This window comes from Bos mutus, chromosome 26 (genome assembly GCF_027580195.1).
Source record: "Bos mutus isolate GX-2022 chromosome 26, NWIPB_WYAK_1.1, whole genome shotgun sequence".
Classification (NCBI taxonomy): Eukaryota; Metazoa; Chordata; class Mammalia; order Artiodactyla; family Bovidae; genus Bos; species Bos mutus.
The window spans coordinates 45,806,285-45,833,337 of NC_091642.1; the positions used below are offsets into that span (position 1 = coordinate 45,806,285).

Consider the following 27,053-nt stretch of genomic DNA (forward strand, 5'->3'; position numbering starts at 1 on the left):
ATGGGCATTCTCTTTATCTTCTGCTCTATTTTACAATGACATAAAACTTCCCTGGAAAAAGTCTCTTTTTAAACAGGGATCCAAAATTTTTGTCCTTAAAAATCTCTAAATTAACACAGATTGTAGAAAACAAACAAGGAAAAGACATCCTGTAAAAGGGAATCTGGCATGTACCTGCTATGCTTACTGCACTAGTAAATTTAGGTTTACTTATGTGCTTAGTCACTCAGTCATGCCCGACTCTTTGCGACCCTTTGGACTGTAGCCTGGCAGCCTCCTGTGTCCATGGGATCACAAAACTTTCATTCAGGAAAATGCATCAAATGCTTACTATATAACTGGAATTATAGTAGTGAAAGGCAGATTTCCTATCTTTATAAAGCTTATGTTAAATTGATGTACAATATAAATATTAAACATGCTTTGAACAAAAGCAGGGGTTGAAAAGAGTGTCATCTCTTTTGGATGGTAATCAGAAAAAGCCTGTTTCAATAGATGACATTAAAACAGGTGTAATCAACTACTATTTAGTAAAAGTTAAGCATATATAAACCACTTTTACAGACGCAAACAAGATACTCTCTAATCGCTATTCCATGCTTAAATGTTGATAATCACCTCTTTCATAGGATGTTTTATGTGGCGAAAAAAGGTTAAATTTTGTGAAGCACCAGGAAGTAATTCTTGCAAACCACATATGCTCTTATTATCGGAGAGTCACTCATGTCTTAATCCAGTGCCTATTGTATTTTATTTGACACATAGTTAGTAGCAGGTTAACTATCTGACCATCTATAGTTTCTTCTGGCAACACAGAAATATAAAGATGTTTTACCTGAAAGAGGCAAATTGATAGTAATTGACATCTGTCAAGTTGAATTCAACAGAAGACAAGGAATAACTCCTAAGTATCACTGTAAAGTTATTAAATGATACAGGCTAGGTTAGGGTAGTTAAAGGTGAAATAGTAAAGACATGTTAATATTCCTTGATAATATTTAGAATATTAGGAAACTGTGAATTCATAATCACAGTTTTGAGACAACACTAACATATTCAGCCATGTAGAGTATACACTGTTAAAAAGGCAGAGGGACATGTATGTATTTTAGAAGGAAAATATGAAAGAATTAACATTCTTTAAAAATTATAAAAGAATAAGCTTTAGCCATTTAGACACATCATTCTGAGAAATAATAGCATTTCCTGGACTAGCTAGATTGCTGAGATAATGAGCTTTTTGAAGACTCTGGAGCCACAAAATCAAGATATATACTCAAATAGTTATGCTTATTTCTTATGTACAGTATTTTGAATTTATGTTGACCCATCAGTCAAAACATTCTGAATAATAAGATCTCACATCTAATTTTCATTCTTATTTGAAGAATCTTAGATCATCCCAACTTCAAATGAAGTTACCTGTTTCAATAAAAAAATAACTTAAGTTTAATTCTGAGAAGGTATTTTAAAAATGTGTGTTTAGTCTGAACATTGTAATGATCAAAATGACCTAATTCAGAAAAAAACTGTAGCCATATGAAAACAAATATGTAAGTAAAGAAAAACCCTTACTCTGTAAGGTCTTCTATCTTTTTTTCCACTAGAGTAGGGGGCACATTAGAAACAATGACTTGCATATCCAGCTGATTGACCACAGAGACCTGAAAGACAAAAATAGAATTCATTTGGCTTTTACTCGTTAACATTTCTATAATCAAATTAACATTTTTCTTTCCTACTATGCAAAGACATAGCGGTTTCCAATTTAAGCACAAATGGTATTTCTAACTACGTCATCTCTGTTATACATGTTGGGACAGATTGGGAATGACAGAATACTTGCTTACTTAGATGTTATAGAAGCCTAAGTGACTTCGACTATTGTTGGTTTTGCATTTGTTTTCTTGACTTTTACAAAAGCATAAAATAAATGTGGTTTTGTAAATTTTAAAAAACCTGGGTTATTTAAGAACACTCAGGAAAATAGAAAACTAAGCTTTTAAGGTTTATAAATCCTAAGAGATCCTTTATTCATTGTCATTAAGAATCTGGGACATGGACAGTTAGAATAATTCATTCCATGAGATCACCAAATACAGAATCATGCCTGCATTAGCCAACTTTGTGTAGATAAAGAGGTATACACATACAAACTCAGGCTTCCCTGGTGGCTCACTGGTAAAGAATACACCTGCCAATGCAAGAGACACAGATCTGATCTCTGGGTCTTGAAGATCCCCTGGAGGAACAAATAGCAACCAACTCCAGTATTCTTGTCTGGGAAATACCACAGACAGAGAAGCCTGGTGGACTATAGTCCGCTAGATCACAAACAGCTGGGCACGACTTAGTGACTAAAACAATGACAATGCATAGAAACTTCAGATGGGGCTGAAAGAAGCTAATTTAACACTGTTTATGAATCCATTCGTCCATGTAATATTTAGACTCCCTTCTATGTTCTTATTTAGAAAAATGGGAGAAAAATAATAGCATTTATTCTCTGCTTACAACACATGTTTTACTATTTCGCTCAAAAGTACAAGAATTAATGGGCTTCCCAGGTAAAGAACCCGCCTGCCAACATAGGAGATTGAAGAGACATGGGTTCGTCCCCTGGGTCAGGAAGATTCCCCTGGAGGAGGGCTTGGCAACTCACTCTAGTATTCTTGCCAGGAGAATCCCATGGACAGAGGAGCCCAGTGGGCTACAGTCCATAGGGTTGCAAAGAGTTGAACAGAACTGAAAGTACTTAACAAACGCATACACACAGGAATTGACACTGATGTAATTCTATAAATCATTGTATCAGGTAGTTACAGTATCATTCCAATTTTTAAATATGAAAAAATTTTACATATCCAATTTTAAAATATGTCTCTAATAAAACAAAGAGACATTAATATCTTGGTCCCAATTAAACACAGACTCCAGAACATGTGCTCTTTTATTACCCAGACATTAAAAAATGTACTGTCCTGCGTGTATATTATACACAAGTGTTGTTGTTCAGTCACGCAGTTGTGTCTGACTCTTTGTGACCCCATGGACTGCAGCACGCCAGGCCTACCTGTCCCTCACCATCTCCCAGAGTTTGCCCAAGTTCATGTTCCTTGCATTGGTGATGCTGTTCAGCCATCTCATCCTCTGATGCCCTCTTCTCCCCTACTGCCCTCGATCTTTCCAAGCATCAGGGTCTTTTCCAATGAGTTGTCAGTTTGCATCACATGACCAAAATACTGGAGCTTCAGCTTCAGCATCAGTCCTGCCAGTGAATATTCAGGGTTGATCTCCCTTAAGATTGACTAGTTTGATCCCCTTACTGTCCAAGGGACTTTCAGGAGTCTTCTCCAGCACCACAGTTCAAAGGCATCAATTATTTGGCATTCTGCCTTGTTTACAGTCCAACTCACACAACCAGGCATGACCACTGGGAAGACCATAGCCTTGACTATATAAACCTTTATCAGCAGAGTAATATCTTTGCTTTTCAACATGCTGTCTAGGTTTGTCATTGTTTTCCTGCCAAGAAGCAATTATCTTCTGATTTCTTGGCTGCAGTCACAGTCCGCAGTGATTTGGAGCCCAAGAAGAGGAAATTTGTCACTACTTCCATCTTTTCCCCTTCTATTTGCCATGCAGTAATGGCAGTTTGTAATATTAAATTTTAAAATTAAAAATATGTATCTAATATTATACACAATTAAAATTGTGTAAATGCATATACACCAGGACTATTAATTTAATACTCTGGAATAGGCATATTTAGCACTATATATCTGAATATAAATTTTCTGGGGAATAACTTCATATTTTGGGCTTCTCTGATAGCTCAGTTGGTCAAGAATCCACCCTCAATGCAGGAGAACCTGTTTGATTCCTGGGTTGGGAAGATCCATGGAGAAGGGATAGGCTACTCCAGTATTCTTGGGCTTCCCTGGTGGCTCAGCTGGTAAAGAATCCACTTGCAATAGGGAGACCTGAGTTTGATCCCAGGGTTGGGCAGATCCCCTGGAGTAGGGAAAGGCTACCCACTCCAGTATTCTGGCCTGGAGAATTCCATAGACTATAGAGTACATAGGGTCACAAAGAGTCAGACACCACTGAGCGACTTTCACTTTCAACCTCATGTTTACATATATTTTTTATATAAGCTCCCAATTCTCTGCATGTAGTTGCCCATACATGCCGTATCAGAAGTCATAAGCTCAAACTTCTTCAGGGACCAGGCAGGTTACCTAAATGAGGAAAGCTGTCAAAAGTATGAAATAATAGGGAGAATTGGCAGGCTCTCAAATCAGAGAGCATATTACTCCTCTGAAGAACTCAGCTACTTCTCATCTCTACTGAGTATTGTGATGTGGGTAAACAGATCCAGATCTGCTGTAGTTTTCCATCTTTCAAGGAAAGAGACAAGATGTGAAATATTTACAACTAATTTGAAATCTTTCAAACCAGAATGTGGGCCTAATAATTCATGTGTGCAGATAAACTATATTGAGCCAGGAGTCTATCTTATTACCAAGTTGCTATCAGCAAATTGCTAACATTGGCAGTTCCAACCTGTATCTCTAACTCATTATAGGTATCTGGGATCAAATGTTTAAATTTTCCTTAAACATGTACATGAATCTTGACTGTGTCCTCACACACACACAAAAAAATCTAAGTTCATTAGAAAAAGGGGATTATCACAGTTTTTTTTTGTAACTCTATTTTATCTTTTTGCATCACTCCTGAATAAAAAAATAAAAAGGACTAACATTACATATTACATATAACTTTTTTTGTTATTTGTTTTGCTTCCTGTTTTAGTTTTTAGTAGTAAAAATACATGATAAAAATCTCTAGAAAAATCTATGAGTTTTGTGAAACTGTGTTTCCTTTATTCCTTCCTTCCCTCTCTTTCTTCTTTCCTTCCCTCTCTTTCTTCTTTTCTTCCCTCTCCTTCTTCCTTCATCTCTTCCTCCCTTCCTTTTTCCTCTTTCAATATTGGGTGAGAGAACATTAAAAAAAAAAAAGATCCAAAACAAACAGCCTGAAACAAATAGTAATCATGGACTCTTTTCTAAATAAGAGCAGATTTCTCAGCTTCTTTTGGAGTTTGATGGAACCATATGATGTTCTGATCAATGGAAGTCAGTGCAAAAGAAGAAACAAATACTCTCTAATCTATCCCATATGTGAACCTTCCCTTTCTTGGGCAGTATCTGTTTGAATAAGGAAGCCATAGAGCAGGACACAGACACATGATGGAAGGGAACTGAGCCACTGAATCTCAATTTGCAAGAGCTGTCAAGAACATCACCCGACCATATATGCTCTCATTGTTGGGTCATGCAAAAACCAATCTTGTTAGTTTAAACCACTGAAATTTTGGAGTTTTCTGTCACACAGTCAGTCTATCAAAACAAACACCGGGATTGATTTCACGTGGTTGACTGATTTCCCCTAATTGTAGATCAGTGAAACACTAGAATGTTTTATTCAGTATGGGGGAAAGGTAACATTTCCCTTTGCATAAATAAGTTCTAAGTTTTGAAGGTTGTTTTACAAGTAAAGAGTTGGAATGCAGTCAATTCATGTGCTGGGTACTCTATTGAGAAGCAATACTTGGCCCTGAACTTATAAGTAACTCTGCCATTTATGTTTAAAAGACTGTCAGTACTTTCTCTTTATTCAGAAGGATAAATTACTTCAAAGAGAATTTTTAATTTGTTAAACAAACTGAATCAAGATTTAAAGTCCTCTGGAATATATCCATATTAAGCTTATAATTTCTCAAAAAGATTTTTTGAAAATGATTTTGAAAACATGATTTTGTACACTTAAAATAAAAAAGTAATGCATTTTTAATTCTGATAAAATAAAAACTCAGACTGCATTTAACTCTGCTGCTGCTGCTGCTGCTGTCACTTCAGTCGTGTCTGACTGTGTGCGACCCCATAGACGGCAGCCCACCAGGCTCCCCCATCCCTGGGATTCTCCAGGCAAGAACTCTGGAGTGGGTTGCCATTTCCTTCTCCAATGCATGAAAGTGAAAAGTGAAAGTGAAGTCATTCAGTCGTGTCTGACTCTTAGCAACCCCGTGGACTGCAGCCCACTAGGCTCCTCCATCCATGGGATTTTCCAGGCAAGAGTACTGGAGTGGGGTGCCATTGCCTTCTCCAGAAGTAACTATCTCAGACTTATCTACAAACAGTTAGATTTAAAATTTTAAATATATGTAAAAGTATTGACATATACACATTATTTATGTAGAACATATATATACTTTGTGCATATGAAGACAACAAGCTATTATAGTTTAAATTTTGATCTTCCAAAAATTTCCATGCCCTTGAATCATTGGTTTCTTCTATCATCTATAGCAAAGATATTTATGTTTAAGATTATTATATTTTGTTTATATTACATTTTCAGTAGAGCCTTTATGCAAATGCACTTCAGTTTATTATAGTAAAATTTTTTAAATTCTGCTTTAAAATTGCTTCATTTAATTATTTATGCCTTAATTACTAATGACACTTTTTCTAAATATCTTTTTTTTGGTGGGGGGAGGGTTTATTTTTGTATTTGGGTTAAAATTACTAGGTACAATCAAAAGAAAAAAAAGAAAAAGCTAATATTTGCGCAACACATAATTTTAAAAACAGATTCTGAATCTTTTTAATTATTTATCATAAACTTCTTATAATTCTTTTGTTTTCCCTATTCACTTCTTAAATAGTTTAGATAGTACAGTCCAATATAAACATAACGTGAGACCAAAAAAAAAAGAAAGCCAGATATGTAATTTTCAATTTTCTGGTAATCACAACAGAAAGAGAAAAAATAATGAAATTAATTCAATAATACACTTAACCTAATATAATCAATATATTATCATTCCAATATTAATCAGTCTAGAAAAAGTGAAAATGTTAGTGGGTCATTCCTGACTGACTCTTGTGACCCCATGGACTGTAGCCTGCCAGGCTCCTTTGTCCATGGACTTCTTCAGGCCAGAATACTGGATTTGGTTGCCATTCCCTTTTCCATGTGATCTTTCTGACTTAGGGATTGAACCCATGTCTCCTGCATGGCAGGTAGATTCTTTACCATCTGAGCCACCAGGGAAGCTAAAAAACTTATTAAGGAGAGTTTTTACATGTTTTTCATACTAAGTCTTTGAAGTCCATTGTGTATATTACACAGTATGTCTAAATGCAACCTAGCCACATTTCAAGTGCTCAGAAGCCACATATAGCAAAGAGTTAACACAATGGACAGCAAAATTCTAGAGGTTCACACAGTTTCTTGCTTGGTCTGGTCACTGTTTCTTCCTAACTGGTCTCTGGCACAATCTCACTTTTCTTGAAAAAGAAGAGGTATCTTTTTTTTTTTTTTTTTTTTTTTTTTTTTGCTTTCAAATGATTGTGTATGTTGTCTGCAAACTCAAAACTCAAGTGGTAGTTTCTTCAAGATTAGTTTCAATGTAAAATCTAAAATCATGTTCAGTTAGACTAAAATTACTTTATCGGTCTTGCACTTTGAATGGACCTTCTGCCTACGAATTTTTAAAAACATCTTGTGATCATTCATTTGCTGAGGTTGAAACTGTTAGCACCGTGCTCCCTTCTCAGTTAGCTTGTGGTGCTTTTCGGCACTCCTGCAGAAAGCACAGTGTCTTAAAATTAAAAAAAAAATAAAATAAAAAAAAAATAAAAACATCTTGCATTGGTCATTTGGAAAATATCAGTTCACTGAATATTGCCAGTTTTTCAAATATTGACACATTATATTACACAATACCAAGAAAAAAAATCACATTCTTTAATATTACCACTGATCTCATCAGAAAAATCTCTCAGTAATGGCAAGCTGTCAAACTCACAGTGGTGAACACATGCTTCCCAATATACTAATTTGTACTTGGAGGCTTGAATGTCATCATTAACAACAAATACTGTCAGTTGTTTTCCTTGAATTGACAGTCTCACCTCATTTATTTTTGTGTAAATGCCCATCAAAAATTCAAGTCTGAATAATCATATTTTATCTCTAAGTTATTTTTTTTCAAATAAAAGCCATTCCTTGAAAAAAGCAGCTAATTCAACTTGCATAGAGCTTTTCTCTGAGACAGCCATGAAACCTTCATACACATCAGAAGTGCTTTATACCTACTTCTTATTTCATTATAGAAAATGTTGAAAAAGTTTTTAGTCAAGAGTTGATATTTGTTAAAAGTAACAAGTTTTACTGCCTAAATAAGGGCATTCTTAGTTGAAACAGGCTTCTTTTTCTTTTTTTCCCCTGTTTATGTATGGCTATGAAGCCATAGCCATGTTTTTCGGCAGGGCAAATGCAACATGGTAAAAAGGCAAATCATGTCCTAGTATCTTCATGAAAGGAGCTTTGATCTCATGGACCCTGAAATGATTTAGGGTCCCTCTGGTTCTCATGGTGGAAAAGCAAATGGCAACCCACTCCAGTATCCTTGCCTGGAGAATCCCATGGAGAGAGGAGCCTGGCAGACTACAGTCCATAGGGCCGCAAAGAGTCAGACATGACTGAAGTGACTTAGCATGTATACAGGTTTTCATAGACTACCTGTGAGAACTGCTAACTTACACTGCAAGAGACAGGCCATTCATTTACTGAACACATAGGAATTTAGTACTCAGTCTATGACAGGAATTATTCTAGGTGCTTGAGATACATTAGGGATTAAATTAAATTAATTTCTTAAAATGTCCTTATAGAGCTTTTCTGCAGAAAAAACACTAATATGATAAGCCCATTATTAAAAAAAAAAAGCAACAGCTAAGAATACAGAGATGTAGTATGTTGCAGTATTAACTAGGATGATGAGAGTATGCTCCATTGTGAAATACATTGTTACAAATATTTAGAAGAGATAAGGGAGCTAGTCCTGAACAATGCAAGGAAAGAACATTGTAGGTAGTGAAAGTGAAAGTCGCTCAGTTGTGTCTGACTCTTTGTGACCCCATGGACTATACAGTCCATAGAATTCTCTAGATCAGAATACTGGAGTGGGTAGCCTTTTCCTTCTCCGGGGGATCTTCCCAACCCAGGGATCGAACCCAGGTCTCCAGCATTGCAGGTGGATTCTTTACCAGCTGAGCCACAAGGGAACCTCGTTATAAAATTTTCTAAATTGAGAGCATTTTTGACTATTGGAGGAATAGCAAACTGGCCAATATTATCAGGTTTGAAGGAGTTACAGGGAGAAGAGTAGAAAATGGATCATTGGAGGTTAGATTACCAAGGGCCTCATAGTCTTCTATAATCTAAGAATTTCTCTGAAAGAATCAGCTGATATTAGAAAGTTCTGAGCAGATAGATAACAGGACCTGAATTACACTTTAAGATATCACTTTATTTGCTATATTAAAGCCAGACTTTAGCAGGGCAAGAAAGAAAGCATATGAGCAAGTTAGTGAGTTTGTGCAATGATGCAAGTGAGTCATGAAGCTTGATCAAACAAACTGTAACAGTAGAAATATTGAAAAATGTGAAGATAACACCTATATGGAGTATATGTACGTTACAGTGTATATACACATATATACAACAATATTTACTCAGGAATTAAATGTGTGGTTAAGTAGAGAAAGGAATTAGGAGACTAAAGAAAATACATGGGCAGAGGAGCCTGGCGGGATACAGGTCCATGGGGTCACAAAGAGTTGGACATGACCAAGCACATTCACACACACACACAAGGAATTCAAAGTTCATTTGGTCATAGAGCAAAATTTGTGAAGACTATAGGTAGAAGAGATGTGATGAGGAAGAGAAGATTAGCAAACATCAAACAGGTCTTTAGTAGACATTCAAGTATAATTCTGCATGTACATTTTGATACATGAGTTTGCTATTCAGGTATGAGCTTCAGGGTGAAGATATAAATTTGAAATTTTGTAATATATATAGATGATCTTTTAATGTTGTGGGACCGAATGAGTTTAGTGAGTTATAGAGTGAAGATAGAAAAGAGAATTAATGTCTGAGCCCTAAGAAATATTGACTAAAAGGTCAGGAGAAGAAAATGACAGCGAAAATGACAGCAAAAAATACTGAGAAAGACTGAACAGTGAGGAAAGAGATAAAGAAGAGTGAATGGTGGCCTGGAAGCCTAGTAAAGGTAATAATCAACCAAAGGTAGTTAATGGTTCAAATAAGATGGAGATTCAGATTATCAGTGCTTGTACTAAGTGAAAGTCATTGATGATGTTGGCATAAGCAGTTGATCTCAGATAAGCAGTTGATTTCTCCCCCAACAGAGAGAGAAATTTTGATTTAAAAGGTGTTTAAGAGAGGGCTTCCCTGATGGCTCAGCAGTAAAGAATCTGCCTACAATGCAGGAGATTACAAATTTGATCCCTGAGTTGGGAAGATTCCCGGAGAAGGAAATGATGGTCAAAGAGTGGGTGGTTTGAAATGGAGGCTATAAAAGGAGTGTCATAAGTGGCAATGGCAAAAAATAACTCAGGTTTTAAGTGGTTGAAATAGGATGAAAATTAAAGCCATTGGAGGAAAGGCATTCAAGGAATTGCGAGTTCAGGATATTGGAAGAATCCTCTTTGTGTATAATGAAATTGTCAAAATGTAGGAGGATTGTTGGAGAAAGTAATAGTAACTCGGGAGCCAAACTCATTGAGACATATTTGGGATTGACCAAGGCTTCGGAGTCCCAGGAATGAAGTAAGGCAGATAGTGACAGCCAGATGATGAAAATCAAGGCTGATTCTTAGGAAGGAAGGAGGGCCTAGAAGCAGTGATGTTGTACACTGAGGATCCTACTCTCCCAGCAGGTAGTATGAAGGCTGACAAGAACAGAAAAAAATACAAACAAAAGCTTCTGCTTGAGGAGGCAGGAGCAGAAGTAGTGTCCTCAGGGGAGAATCAGATTTGCACTAAGCAAGAAAGTTTTATCAAAGTTAACAACTGTATCTTCATTCACTCTTACTAAATTTTTTCAATGATTTCCCATAAATTTTAGGGGAAAAGTTCCAATATTTTCAATAAGTTCTACACCTTATATATTTCCATCTCCAGCCCTGTCTCATTCACTTTCCTCCTCCTCACTCTGCCAAGCTGAGTAAATATCTGCCAGCTGAGAACTGTCACGATTTCCCTTCCTTCTTGGTTCTGGCACTTGTTGCTTTCTTTGCATAAGTCATTTCTCTCCATGTCTTCCTTCTCTTTTCTGAAAGGATTTCAGATTTTATCATAAATGCCTTATGACCTGATATGAAGAGCCGACTCATTGGAAAACACTCTGATGCTGGGAAAGACTAAGAGGAGAAGGGAGAGACAGAGGATGAGATAGTTAGATGGCATCATTCACTCAATGAGCATGAATTTGAGCAAACTCTGGGAGATGGTGAAGGACAGGGAAGCCTGGTTTGCTGCAGTCCATGAGGTTGTAAACAGTCAGACATGACTTAGTGACTGAACAACAACATATTTTGCTAGGAAGATTTCCTTGGATAAATATTGTGATTTACAAATATATCACATTATGGTTATTTTGAATTGAATCTTTCTAAATATGTTTTGGAAAGTTTTAGAGGTATATCTTAAATTTCCATACTATAGTGTATAGAGTCCAAATAAACAAATTTAACATTGCTTATGTACATATCATATAGATAACTTATATAGTTATATTCTATTTATGTTCTTACAATATTTTAATTATACTTAGTGTAGTAGCCTTATTATTCAGCCTTAACAGGAAGAGAAATGACAATATGACTTTATATAAGGTTTACAGTCTTACTTTGATTTTAGAAAATCTATGCCAACCTTAATACTTTGCATATCAAAAGCTTTTTTTCCCCTTACATTGGCCTTTGTTGTAAACAAGAATGTTCTGGCCTTCATATCCATCATAATCATGGTGATTGGCCTTCACCACTATCTAAGAAGAAAAATATTTGATTTACGTTGCATCTGAGTGAGTGAAAGTTGTTCAGTTGTGTCTAACTCTGTGCGACCCCATGGACGGTAGTCCATGGAATTCACCAGACCAGAATACTCGAGTGGGTAGCCTTTCCCTTCTCCAGGGGATCTTCCCAACCCAGGTCTCCCGCACTGCAGGTGGATTCTTTACCAGCTGAACCACAAGGGAAGCCCAAGAATACTGGAATGGGTAGCCTTTCCCTTCTGCAGTGGATCTTCCCAACCCAGGAGTGGAACCAGGGTCTCCGGCATTGCAGGTGGATTCTTTACCAACTGAGCTGTTGCATCTATTTGTTGTTTAATCTTGTCCTGATAACTAAATGAGAACAGTGGAAATTGAAGATTTAATAAAGTATAAACAGCAAAAGAAAAATTATATTGGATTCAGTCTTTATGTGACAAATATTTCCAGTAACAATGATATTTATAACTTTTACTGGTTTTATCAGAAAAAAAGTCTAATCTACACTTCTAAAGTAGCAATTCCATATGATAGATGCTTTGGTGTTGAGTATTTTGAATAAATGTCAATATCAGACTCTCCTTGGTAATAACCTACCACTGAGCTTGTGTACAGCCCAAGAAACAGAATAGAAAAATGATTATTGACTGAAGCCAAATATATTGATAGTTTAGTCAAGGGTCGCCAATGTCATCAAAGAGGAGTTTGGTAAAAGAAGGAGATCACTTCTGCTGGAACATAAATTTGCTCTAATACATTTTTTGTTTCCTTAATTACAAAAGGCCTAAAAGTAATTTAAATAGTAGTGAAAGTTTCATACATTTTAATTTCTACAGCACAACTCTGTGAAGCATTTAAAACTTGTAAGTAGCTCCGGCCAACTTTATATTAAAAATGAGATCTTCAGACCAAACAGAAAACCAGTGCTTAGGACAATGCTGTCACATTCATACTCAAAAACAATATGATTAATTTCTGAAATGTCAAAAAAATAAACCAGCATAAAGCTCTAATTTTTTAATATCCTAAACTATATGTAGTAACAACTTGGATGAAAGTTAATCACATTGATGTTTTAGAAAACCTATTTCCAATATTTAAAAGTTCTAGGTGTTAAAACGTTAACCCCTGGCTAGTACTGCACATACCCCCTTTTTCTGAAGTTTCATCTACTCACCAGAACATCTGCTTTGCCACTTAGTCCCTTCCCATAGTTGTCAGTTGCGATGACTTGAAACTTAAAGTAAGACCGCCTCATGTTATGGAAGAGCATAGCCGTTTTGATAAGCCCTGTGTATGTTTCCACCACGAATCCTTCCTTTCCTTCTTTAATTGGTGGTATTATGAGTCTGTATGCCATGGCACTATAATTGCCAGTATCTTTATCAGTCGCCTAGGAGGGGAAAAGCACAGGTTATAAATAAGCTGGAAAAAAATAACCTTTATGAAAGAGCTTATTTCTGGTTGCAAGACTTCTGTTTCTTGGGTAACAACACAATAAAGCCCTCCTAAAGTTATATTTTTCTAGGTACCATTATATGGATGCATAGACTTTGTATGCACAGGGTTGAACAACTGTTATGAGAAGGATAATGACTACTGAACTGTGAATACAAGGGACAGAGATGCTAACTCAGTCCCACTGATGAACCAAGTGTGTTGATTGGCATGTTTAATGGGATCAGCACTGGGCTGAGACCCAAATCGGTTTAAGGATGGGACTGTGTACCTAACCATTGTCTTGTGTAGTAGGCATAGCATGCAATTGTGTTTTTGATCTATTTCCTAAAAGGAAAAAAAAAAATTAAAGTTATGCACTAAAATATTTCAGATGACACCAGGACAGTATTCAGAACTTTTATAAGTCTAGAGTTACATCAAGAGATCCTGATTAGTAAATGCCATATCATAAGAGAGTATTAGAATACTAATGCAGCTTCTTTTTTCATCAGCTTGTGTCCTGATTAACCAGATTTGTCCCTGGTTGTAGGTGCTTATGATCTACATGTTAAAGTTTCTTCACACTTAGAAATTAAAAAGAAATAGTTGCTTAGTGTGTATATATATATATATATATATTTTTTTTTAATAAAGTTGGGAGCATAGTAATATTAGCCTGGCTCTTTTGTTTCTACTTCAGGAAATTTTTCAGACTGCCAATTTGTCACAGAGAAACATCTGAAAGAGGAATGGTGGATATGATAGTTTTAGTGAATGTGTGTATAGTCTGCAATTTTTTATTGAACTCTATATTTATGATTTGTACATATTTTGTGCCAGTTTCTTGTACCTCTGTACCTCAGTAAAGTTTCATTAATGGTAAAAAGTTTATCTCAAAGAAAATACTCATGTTAGTCATAAGTGAAAGAATATTTTTGAGGGATTCAGTTATCTTAAATTTGCTCCTAGTATATGAAAGAAATATCTTTGATTACTTAATCCAAACCCATTTTAATTTTAATTGGGAATGTTCTTTTTATTTCTTATGCTTACTTTGTTAAATGAATAAAAACTTGGGTTTAAAGCTTTAAAATAAACACTTTGATAATTATTTTTTCTTTCTGTTTTTTCTTTGTATAGTGATAACGTGACCTATGTTGGAATCTAATTCCTATTCCTCTAATACAGAAATGAAGCTCTGCTATTATGTAAAACACGCAGGGCATTTAAAAAGATGAACTGGTAGTTAGAGCTTGTCCTATTCTAAAACTGAGATTTTTTAACTTGAATTTCAAGAAATATTTGATCCCAAAGGAAAGTATCTGAATTTTTTTACTTCAGGTTACCTTGTCTAGCAGAGTTATCCTGACATTCAAATTGTTAAGCACCTATATAGAATTTAAAGTTAGAGATTCAAACTTTTGAATTTTGTGCTGAATCTCAACACACATTTTCTATGATTTACTATTATTATAATTATTTGTAGCCAAACTTTGCCACTTACTTTGTAGCCCTTGGCTTTTCAAGTTTAATGCAAAATTCACATTTCATTTCCTTAGTCACGTTAGCCTCATTTCAAGTGTTCAGTGGCTTGTGACTACTGCATTGGACAGAGGACATTTAGAGCATTTCCATTATTGTCAAAAGTTCTGTTCGACAACACTAATATAAGTACTAGAATAATATATTCCTTGGAGAGTTTTATTTTTGTTAAATAAAATTTATTTTGTTAAACAAAATTATTTTTATAAAAATAAAAATCATTGTAATGATGAACCATAAATGCTTGATATCTGATATTTAATAACAATATTTAAAAATAAGAATAGTCAGATAATAATTATAATTAAAATTTAAATGCTACATATCTAGTATCACAAATAAAGTTATATAGCCTTGTATAAATTCACTAAAACTATCATATCCACCTTTCCTCTTTCAGATGTTTCTCTGTGACAAATTAGCAGTCTGAAACCTTAATATTTTAAAACAAACTCTGTAACACAGTAGAAAAGAACAGAAAAGGCAGTTACAGCAAAATAATTTTGATTGTTTTGATTGCTTTGTATATTAAGCTTCTTTGCACTGTTCTTACTGATTACTTCCAATTTCAATAAACATGTAATTTTGGTTTGCTGTATTGCTAATTTACTAAATTACTATAGTGGCATATTTTGCCTTAACAGATTAAGATGTTTTTAAACATAACCTTCCTGAAACAAATAATCATTTAATGCACAAGTTTAGGTAACTCAGAAGTATCTTTTAAGCATAACTTTCCCTCATACATTAGGAGCAAATTACCGAAAATGAGATACAAAATTAAAAAAAAAAATCATGTTTACTGGACTATTTTTTTAATTGAATGAAAGATTTTTTAAATTCTACAAAAGTTTCACACAGATTATTTTCTATAATCCCATCAGTTCAGTTCATTTCAGTTCAGTTGCTCAGTCATGTCTGACTCTTTGTAACCCCATGGACTACAACACACCAGGCTTCCCTGTCCGTCATCAACTCCCGGAGCTTGTTCAAACTCATGTTCGTTGAGTCAGTGATGCCATCCAGCCATCTCATCCTCTGTCATCCCCTTCTCCTTCTGCCTTCAGTCTTTCCCAGCATCAGGGTCTTTTCCAATGAGTCAGTTCTTCATATCAGGTGACCAAAGTATTGGAGTTTCAGCTTCAGCATCGGTTCTTCCAATGAATATTCAGGACTAATTTCCTTTAGGATTAACTAGTTTGATCTCCTTGCAGTCCAAGGGATTCTCAAGAGTCTTCTCCAACATCACAGTTCAAAATCATCAATTCTTCAGTGCTCAGCTTTCTTTATAGTCCAACTCTCACATCCATACCTGACTACTAGAAAAACCAAAGCTCTGACTAGATGGACCTTTGTTGGCAAAGTAATGTCTCTGCTTTTTAATATGCTGTCTAATCAAATTGATCACATGGACCACAGCCTTATCTAACTCAATGAAACTATGAGCCATGCCATATAGGGCCACCTGAGATGGACAGATCATGGTGGAAAGTTCTAACATGGTCCACTGGAGAAGGAAATGGCAAACCACTTCAATATTTTTGCCTTAAGAAGCTCATGAACAGTATGAAAAGGCAAAACAAAAACAAAAAAAGATATAATTCCATAGTGACCCACTTTTTTTCCTTCTACTCCTACGTAGGCCTTCTCTCCTTCCCCCTCCCCACTGGTAACCACTGGATTCTTCTCTGTATCTGTGAGTCTGCTTCTTTGGTGTTTTTAGTGTTTTTCAACTATATAAAACTACTGTCATATACATGCTATTTGTAATGGCTCCACTTAAAATTTCTGATTCTTTTAATAGATTTGCTCCTCTTTGGAATCTGAAAAGATCTCATTTCAGAATACAGTTATGAGGATAGTTGCCAGGATCATTAGCATTCTTTCAAATCTCTCACCTCTCTCTCACATTCAATTGAAACTAGCAAGTTAAAATGTGAATGATAAAAATTTCATAGGTACACTCAGTCAGTCAGTCAGTTCAGTCGCTCAGTCATGTCCGACTCTTTGCGACCCCATGACCCCATGAATTGCAGCACGCCAGGCCTCCCTGTCCATCACCAACTCCCGGAGTTCACTCAGACTCACGTTCATCGAGTCAGTGATGCCATCCAGCCATCTCGTCCTCTGTCTACTTATGACCATTTTAAAGGATTTTCAATTTTAACTTTGTCTATTTAGTTTTCAAAAACACATGGTTTTAGACCAAGACTTATATACAGTTGACCCTTGCACAACATGGATTTGAACTACAGAGGGTTCAGTTAAAGCCAGTGACTGAGGCTGGGTCAGACTTAAAATTAGCAACCAGTAAAGTGGCTGACTTTATTTTCTGGGCTCCAAAATCACTGCAGATGGTGACTGCAGCCATGAAATCAAAAGACACTTACTCCTTGGAAGGAAAGTTATAACCAACCTAGACAGCATAAAAAGCAGAGACATTACTTTGTCAACAAAGGTCCATCTAGTCAAGGCTGTGGTTTTTCCAGTCGTTGTGTATGAATGTGAGAGTTGGACTATAAAGCAAGCTGAGCACCAAAGAATTGATGCTTTTGAACTGTGGTGTTGGAGAAGACTCTTGAGAGTCCCTTGGACCGCAAGGAGATCCAACAAGTCCATCCTAAAGGAGATCAGTCCTGGGTGTTCAATGAAGGGACTGATGTTGAAGCTGAAATTCCAATACTTTGGCCACCTGATGCGAAGAGCTGGTTCATTTGAAAACACCCTGACACTGGGAAAGACTGAGGGCAGGAGGAGAAGGGGACGACAGAGGATGAGATGGTTGGATGGCATCACCGACTCAATGGACATGGGTTTGGGTGGACTCCGGGAGTTGGTGATGGACAGGGAGGCCGCACAGTTCACACAATAATCATTGCATTCAATGTGTCAGACTAAGTATCAGAACTAAAATTCCAGTGAAAACAACACTGAAAGCTAGATAATAAGGAAAGGAGTACGTCAAGGCTATATATTGTCACCCTGCTTATTTAACTTATATGCAGAGTACATCATGAGAAATGCTGGGCTGGATGAAACACAGGCTGAAATCAAGATTGCCGGGAGAAATATCAATAACCTCAGATATGCAGGTGACACCACCCTTATAGCAGAAAGCGAAGAAGAATTAAAGAGCCTCTTGATGAAAGTGAAAGAGGAGAGTCAAAAAGTTGACTTAAAACTCAACATTCAGAAAACTAAGATCATGGCATCTGGTCCCATCACTTCATGGCAAATAAATGGGGAAACAGTAGAAATAGTGACAGACTATTTTGGGGGGCTCCAAAATCACTGCAGATGGTGACTGCAGCCATAAAATATTCAAAAGCAAAGACATTACTTTGCCAACAAAGGTCCATCTAGTCAAGGCTATGGTTTTTCAAGTAGTCATGTATGGATGTGAGAGCTGGACTATAAAGAAAGTTGAGCACCAAAGAATTGATGCCTTTGAACTGTGTCATTGGAGAAGACTCTTGAGAATCCCTTGGACTGCAAGGAGATCAAACCAGGCAACCTTAAAGGAAATCAGTCCTGAATATTCATTGGAAGAACTGATGCTGAAGCTGAAACTCCAATACTTTGGCCACCTGATGTGAAGAACTGACTCATTGGAAAAGACCCTGATGCTGGGAAAGATTGAAGGCAGGAGGAGAAAGGGATGACAGAGGATGAGATGGCTGGATGGCATCATTGACTCAATGAACATGAGTTTGCATAAACTCTGGGAGTTGGTGATGGACAGGGAGGCCTGGCATGCTGCAGTCTATGGGGTTCTGAAGAGTCGAACATGACCGAATGACTGAACTGACTGACTGAACTGAAAAGATCTTAATAACAAGGAGATAGGAAGAAAATAAGTATGAAGGTCAAAAACTAAATGAAAACAAGAATCTAGACAGTTTAGTACTGATAGTAAGTTCACTACAGGGTTTCCGTTGATCCAAGAAAACTTAAAATTTAACTTATGAGGTCTTGAGTGGCTCAGAGAATAGGAGGCAAGATCAAGGCCCACTCATAGACGTGAGTCTCAAAAGCCTCCACTCTGAAGAAGGCTGAGTTCTCATTTTAAAGGTGGATGAGAAATTTATCTCCCCTTTCCAGCCACCACTGCCACTGCCACCCAAAACTAAAAAGAAAACTGCCTGGTTAAACCCTGATGTTGAATGCAGTGGAGAAAAAACAGAAAGCAAAGAAACCCAAACTTTACTGAAACTCAATCTATAACCAACACAAGTCTTCATCAGCATTTACAACCTTTATTCACACACCACGATTTCCTCAACTCAAGGATAAATCATAATGTTATCAATTTGTAAATTCAGTGGTCCTGAACTCTACCTGAATAAACCGAAGAACCACAACTGAGAATTTTATTTTTAATGATAACAGTCTAGTTTTCTCACAGAAGCAAACGCTTTTTCAAAAAAGTTATCTACAATGTATGCCTCAAGTAATTCTAACAAATAAACTCCAAGAAAGATGAAAAGTTAGAGTCAGATAGTTCTCAAAATGAACAGGAAACCAAGTATCATGAAAAGAGAGCCCACTGAGATAGAAAATCAAAGTCATACCAACAAAGGCTTTAGATATCTGAATTTGGAAAACAGTATAATGTAAATGTTCAATATGTTTCATTAAATAATATATATATTTTTAAATATAAATAAAATTAGATTAGTTGAACATAGGTAAAATGTATCTTCTTGAAGTAAAAAAATAATAACTGAAATAAAAACTCATAGATGAAGTTGTTAGAAGCTTATGAATATGGCACAAGAGTATTAGTGTACTGAATGACAGAGCAAAAATTAGATTTCACATATTCTAGAGGGTTAAGAACCAGATTGGAAGGAAATACTTTGCCTAAGATATTGTTAGTGAACTCAAGTTTAAATAGAGTAAAATAGCCAAGAGGTATTTTTTTAATAAATAAATTATTAGGAATATAAACTGCATTGTTTCCATAAAAACTGGAAAACATTCATAGAAATAGTTTATGAAAGGGAAAAAAATAAAAATTATAAATCTACTCCATCATTTTTTTAGATTGTAATAAGGGGGCATATAACAAATTTGGCTAAACTAACATCTAAAAATTAAATCTGATCTATTGTGAAATTTCTAAATGAATCAAATTTACTAAAGAATCAATGCCATTTTATTTATTCCATCAGCTCCTTTATAATAAAAAACTTATATTGGATTCCTGACACAGCCATTATTATCTGGAAGAGGTGACACTGGAAGATTTTATTCACTGACTTTCGTGAGTTTCTCTTTATGAGTAAAATCAGGAAAGTTATGTCTACAGCTGTTTTTAAAAATGAAAGTCAGAAATGAATATTATAATTATACTTGCTGTAATTATATTTTTAAATGAAAACTAGGACACAGAAAACCACTGAGGCATTTCTAAGACCTCATCTGGAAAGTTTAATGCACACAGGTGGCCAACATTAAGAGAAAATCACCAAATAATTGCTTCTATCATACAGGGGAGTAGGTGAGCACATTAATTTTCTCACAGCCTAAATAACTGTTCCCCTCTGTTGACTAAATGAATACTATGGATGCAGAAATATTAGTAGAATAATTAGTGATGTCCAGAGAACTTCCAAAGCCCATTAAAGTCCAATGATGCTAACTTTGATTTTTGCTTCTCAATTAGACCCCATTTTAACATTTAACATTGAAGGCTTACTCTTCCTGAAATTAGAGTGTAAATATTTTAAATTGTCAGGGTAAAAATACTCAAATCTCACATTACCACCAATGAATGTCAGCATGTCAAGCTGTGTTTGCAAGGAACAAAAAGAACAGAGCTTTGACTTAGACTAGTTGAACTTGGCTTCTGTATTTTTAGGAACTATAAAGAAACCTTCACTTTAAAGCCCTTAAAGGCTGTATGCCCAACATATACTAAACATAAACAAGGAAAGTGTCAGAGAGATTGATCTATTTGGAAGGCTATTTAAGACTTCTGTAAAAACAACAGCAAAAAAGAGATGATAATTTTTTTTAAATTTTAAATAAGAAAGCTTAGTATTTGTTTTTTATAAGAATGTCAAAAAAGGACCACAGTCCAATAGAAATAATTCTTAATTTCAATAAGGACATTGATCCTTTAAGTATAAAGTAATTCAGAGATAGTCTAATGAGTAAATCACAACTCAATGTAGAAACAACTGTCTAAAAATGGTTTGTCATATCATGCAACACAGTATTACAGAATTTTCAGGGTTTATTATTATTATATCTAGAAATTGCCAAAATTTTCACCTAAGTTAAAGAGTGGTACCAAATAACACACAATAATATCTATTTGAAAAATTAAATAAAGAAACTGAAGATTAGCAAACTATTCCTTTTATATTTTTTTACAGTTATACACTGAAACATTCTGTATTACAGGAAGCATGAGAGTACAAAATAAGAATGTCTTTCATTTACATAATAATTGAAGCATTGTTTCAGTTTTAGTTCCATTCCCTTGTAAAATATTTTGGAAAATAAATATTATCTCAAAAATAACTTGTTCTTTTCCTCATCATTGGTAATATAATGTGATCATATATTCTTCAATGATGCTTTGAAATGAACTCTGAAATCATTTTTTCTAACTTCTCGTTCACGTGAAAAAGAAAGAAATTGCAGTCTACTCAATAGACATAGTATCAAAAGAAAATACAGGCACAATTTGAGCCCTCTATTTAAGAGAGGAAACTAACTTTTAAAGTTGATTTTGGATTAAAAAAAAATGTGGATTTTTACAGAAAACTAACATATTAAAATTTTAAGAAATTTGTACTTTTGTAAGAATTCTTATTTTTTAAATTTTATTTTATTTAACTTTGCAATATTGTATTGGTTTTGCCATATATCAAAATGAATCTGCCACAGGTATACATGTGTTCCCCCTCTTCATCTTGCAAATCCTAAATCCTTCAGTATTCAAAGGAAATTTAATGACATATGCATTACCTCAAGCTTTCTGGTTCTTCCTTAGTTACATTACATTCAATCAATTTAAACCAAATTTAGTATCTTCTCAGCTGTCACCCTCTAGTCCTTCCTCTGGCTACCATACTTGTTCCTCCTCTGTCTTCTCTTTGCATGGTAAGGGTATTAGCTCATATGGATTGACTGAGCTAAAAATCTCAGTAGGGTCTTCAACTGTCTCACCTCATCCCTTTCCTTTCTACTCCCAGTCCATCATCAAGCCTAATAAGTTCTACTCTGAAATATTTCTCACTTCAGTGACTATCCATCAAGCTGACATTGCCCAATTTCAGGCTCTCCTGTTTCATTTTTAAATTCAACAATAGCTTAAAAATGAATGATAGCTCCTGCCTCCTAGAAGATGAAATTTAAAACAAGTCCATGAAATATTCCCAGTCTAATCCCAGTTTAACATTCCATTTTCTTGCTCTATATTTACTCTGTTTATATTTCTCCAAAACCAACCACATTACCTACTTTTTTCTCCTTCTGAACAATTTATGTTCTTTCATGATTTCAGTCGTTTGCACACATAGCTTCTTTTTTTTTTTTTTTTCACACATAGCTTCTTATTACTTAAAATGACTCATGTCTGCTAGGCCATATTCACTCCTGAACTACACTGTTGCACATGTGTGTGGCATGTACATACACACACATATTGAATATATGGTACTAAAACAGCTTGCTGCTGCTAAGTCACTTCAGTCGTGTCCGATTCTGTGCGACCCCATAGACGGCAGCCCACCAGGCTCCCCCGTCCCTGGGATTCTCCAGGCAAGAACACCGGAGTGGGTTGGCATTTCCTCCTCCAATGCATGAAAGTGAAAAGTAAAAGTGAAGTCGCTCAGTCGTGTCCGACCCTCAGCGATCCCATGGACTGCAGCCTACCAGGCTCCTCGATCCATGGGATTTTCCAGGCAAGAGTACTGGAGTGGGGTGCCATTGCCTTCTCGGCTAAAACAGCTTATAAGACTGCTTTTCTGAAGGTTATCCCCTAGGGAGTGCTGCATGTTTTCAGTAGTATATTTTATATATTTTTAGTACACTTTTTACCTTGGCATATTCTAATATTTAATTATGTCTTCATTACACATAAACTTTGTTTCCATTTATATCTTTTATTATGGAATAATGTCCAGTTAATGGTCTAATAATATTTGGCTGAAATATGAATATAATATCAGAGATTAATATTTAGAAGTGATGGATATGCTTAGGTCTACCACTTAATGGCCATATGAATGCGGGCAAACAATTCTCTAGAGTTTAGTTCCTCATTATAAATGAGTAAAATAGGACATGCTGAATAGGTTGGCTGTGAATATTCACTGAGGTATAAAATGCAGTGCCTGGTATGAACAATCGAGTTTAGTTCGTTCTTGCCAACTTTGCTATGAATACTCTGGAGCTTTCTAGCTTATCTCTTCTATTTCTTATTACCTCTTGTACATTGACAAACACATTACTTTCTATCTTTTGTACTTGGCTATATATTCACTGGGAGCAGGGCTATTTTCTAATTCATCTTTGTATTTCATAATCCCCATTGGCCAATGCCACTACTTTAAAAATTTAAATTTAAAATATATTTTTGCTCAATTCCTTTGAACATAATTTTTAAAGGTGTTTTTGTTCTCATCATTAGATTACTTAACACAGTATGTCCTTAATTTGTGAATTAATTTGGACCACTTGTTCCACAAAAAGATTTGAATATCTTTTTGTTTAAACATCATGACATATATTTTTACAATATTAAGGCAGAATTAATGTTAAAAGTTACATAACAGCACTCTTCATTCATGCAAAAATGTTTAGCATATGAATAATGTATAAGAAGCCTACTTGTCCTTCAATTAACTCTAATATAAAGTCAGGGGATAGCCAAGCATTTGAAAATTAAATCAGAATGTTTAACTCTAATTCATTCTATTTGGCAATGTTTTATTGCCTAATAAGAAATTAACAAGCACAAACTAAAAGCTTTACTACGAAAAGAAAAACCTTTATTGTCACTTTACAGGAAAAAACGTATGTCAAGGGAAAATAGAATTCAATTTATAAACCTTTTACCTTGGAAAATAAATTGAGAACTTTCAAAAATATATTGAATTTAAAGTGCTGTGATAAAACTAATGGACACCAAAAGAAAAGCTTTTGAATTGTTAAAGGGACACTAAAGTAAAGAAGAGTGTATTTACAGATTGCAATGGTGCTATTTGCACATGGCATGACAATGAAACCTGTCTCCTTGAATATATATGTTGAAATATTTTAACATGAAAAGCACATTCAACAAAAGAAATTGGTCTCTGAAATGGTCTTCTTTTAATGTTTTTGGTAGTGTTTTAGAACTCTTTCTCTCCACACACACACATATATACACAGGTACATATATATGTATATTTTTCTACTTTATAAAATGATGAATTTTATGTCCATATTCCCATCTAACAAGTTGGCTAAGAAAAAGACAAAAAAAAAAAAAAACAGCTGTAAAACCAAACTAAAATTCCTATAAAATAGTCTTTGTTGAACGAAATTCTAAAGTGAATTGACCCCAAAATGATATGTTATAAAACATAGTGGCCAATGGTAAAATTTCATCTACAGATTATACAGCAAAAGGTTAGTATTCCCAAAGCTTGTTTTCGGAACAGCTTTATTCTTTGAGAAACATGGATAGGATGGTGTAAATTTATCAACATAATTTTACAAAATTATTAAAGTATCTTTATTTTTACTTCCTTTATAAAATTTCCTGTCATTTCTGTCTAATTATTCTTAGTCTGTGTTATTTATAAATGTAAAAAGTAATAAATGGCCAATAATAATTTATAATGTGCCTAATATATAAAATATTTTATTACTTCTTGCTTGTTAGAGAAATACCAGAAATGCAAATTAATAAAGGAATATTAAAAACTCTACAATGTCATCCATTCATTGTTATTATTAATATCTTTATATACGTCCTTCTGGGCTTCCCTGGTGTCTCAGAAGGTAAAGAATCCGCCTGCAATGTGGGAGACCTGGGTTCGATCCCTGAGTTAGGAAGATCCCCTTGGAGCAGGGCATAGCAACCCACTCCAGTGTTCTTGCCTGGAAAATCCCCAGGGACAGAGAAGTCTAGTGGGCTTCTAGACACAAGACAAAAAGTCTAGTCTTGTGTCCACGGGGTCACAAAGAGTCAGATGTGACTAAGCACAGCACATATGTCCTTATATATTTACAATATATATACAAAGTATATATATATATATATATATATATATATATATATTTATACACACACACATATATATAGAATGTATATACACACATATATTCATGTATGTAGACTGTACATACACTGTATATAGAACGTATATATACAATGTATATAAGATGTTTGTGTGTATATATATACATATATGCACATATATACAGAATGTATTATTACACACATATATACACTTTCTGTAACCAAGGGCATGCCATCTTTGTGACTTTATAGCCTAGTATTCTCAGTCATTAATCAGACATTCAGAATTTTCTTTATTTCAAACAAAAGAGAGTATATCCAGATAAGCATAACATTAAGAGTAGGATAAAAGTTATGATAATCAAGTAAAATTATTAACAAACAGAAAAAAATCTATAAATTGTTTTAAAACAATTTATCCGTTCTATATACAGTGTATGTTCAGTCTACATACATGTATATATGTGTGTGTATATACACCTCAGAGAGCATCAAAGTTAAAGTTTGAAAGACATTGAAAGTGAAAGTGTTATTCCCTTAGTCATGTTTGACTCTGTGAGCCTATGGACAGTAGCCCACAAGGCTCCTCTGTTCATGGAATTCTCCAGGCAACAATACTGGAGTGCATAACCATTCCCTTCTCCAGAGCATCTTCCCTCTGGAATTGAACTCAGGTTTCCTGCATTGCAGGCAGATTCTTACTGACTGAGCCACCAACAAAAACTAGATAGCATTTATTCATAATAAAATTGTTAGCTTTGTTTGTGTGGTCCTATGTTTGTTTTAGCCAAAAAACAGCACTGGCCAACCTGCCTTTAACCTAACTGCCTTTGATTAGCTTTTCACTTTCCACTTCCCTGCATTGGAGAAGTAAATGGCAACCCACTCCAGTGTTCTAGCCTGGAGAATCCCAGGGACGGGGGAGCCTGGTGGGCTGCCGTCTATGGGGTCGCACAGAGTTGGACACAACTGAAGTGACTTAGCAGCAGCAGCTTTCTCTAATCTAAATAGTTCTCTAGCCAATGAAGAACTGGCACTGGCAATGATTGAAGTCATTAAATGTAGGTTGACTCTCAGCACTGAAAAAGAGTAATGAATAGAAGATTATACTCAAGAAAGATCTAGGAAAACATGAAAAATAATCTGAAGGTTGTAACCAGTGTCCTTCTTTAGGCTAAGCACTTTATGAATAGAGTATCAATTAATTTTCTTAACTCTGGTGGCAGAAAGAAACAAATTCATTCTGTAAATGGCATTCCAAACCGTGGAGGACCCAGTTGTTGCTGTTTGGTCACTAAGTCCTGTTCAACTCTTTGTGACCCCACAAACTATAGCCCTCCAGGCTCCTCTGTTCATGGGATTTCCCAGGCAAGAAAAGTGGAGTGAGTTGCCATTTCCTTCTCCAAGGAATGTCCCTCACCCAAGGATCGAACCCATGTCTCCTGCATTGGCAGATGGATTCTTTACCACTGAGCCATCAGGAAAGCCAGAGGACCTGCTAAATGACCTCAAATCCAACAGTTCATAAGCAAAGCCTTTCATCTTTCACTCTATGTCTCATGTAGGATTTGCCATCAGACTTGTACCTAGAGAAGTATGTGGTGAAGGTCATTTCTAGCTCCTTGCTTCAGAGACAGATAGCCCCTGTACTAAACCAATAAATTTCATTAAAAATTGCACTTAACAGTTTTCATTTTTTTTCCCTTCTGTGAAGATACTACCAAGGTTCAGTAGGAATTAGATGAAGACAAGTAGCTTCATCTCTACACCTCTTTTTCAGAACAAAGCAGAACACAAACACTGGCAGGAAATGGAGTTGTCTTTGCTCTTATCCTGGTCTTGCTGCTCCATTAAATGACATGTTGAAAGAGAATTCAATATTTTAAT

The 27,053-nt window shown here is 35.3% G+C and overlaps 1 protein-coding gene across 1 annotated transcript in view; it reads right to left on the minus strand.

The window, feature by feature from the left end:
• Positions 1–27,053, minus strand: part of PCDH15 (protocadherin related 15) — a 1,047,422-nt gene that overhangs the window by 65,646 nt on the left and 954,723 nt on the right. The window contains exons 27-28 of the mRNA XM_070363570.1: positions 13,116–13,331; positions 1,576–1,664 (exon numbers count right to left, since the gene is read on the minus strand). Of these exons, the coding sequence (XP_070219671.1) occupies positions 1,576–1,664; positions 13,116–13,331 (305 nt within the window). The remainder of the gene's footprint in view (positions 1–1,575; positions 1,665–13,115; positions 13,332–27,053) is intronic.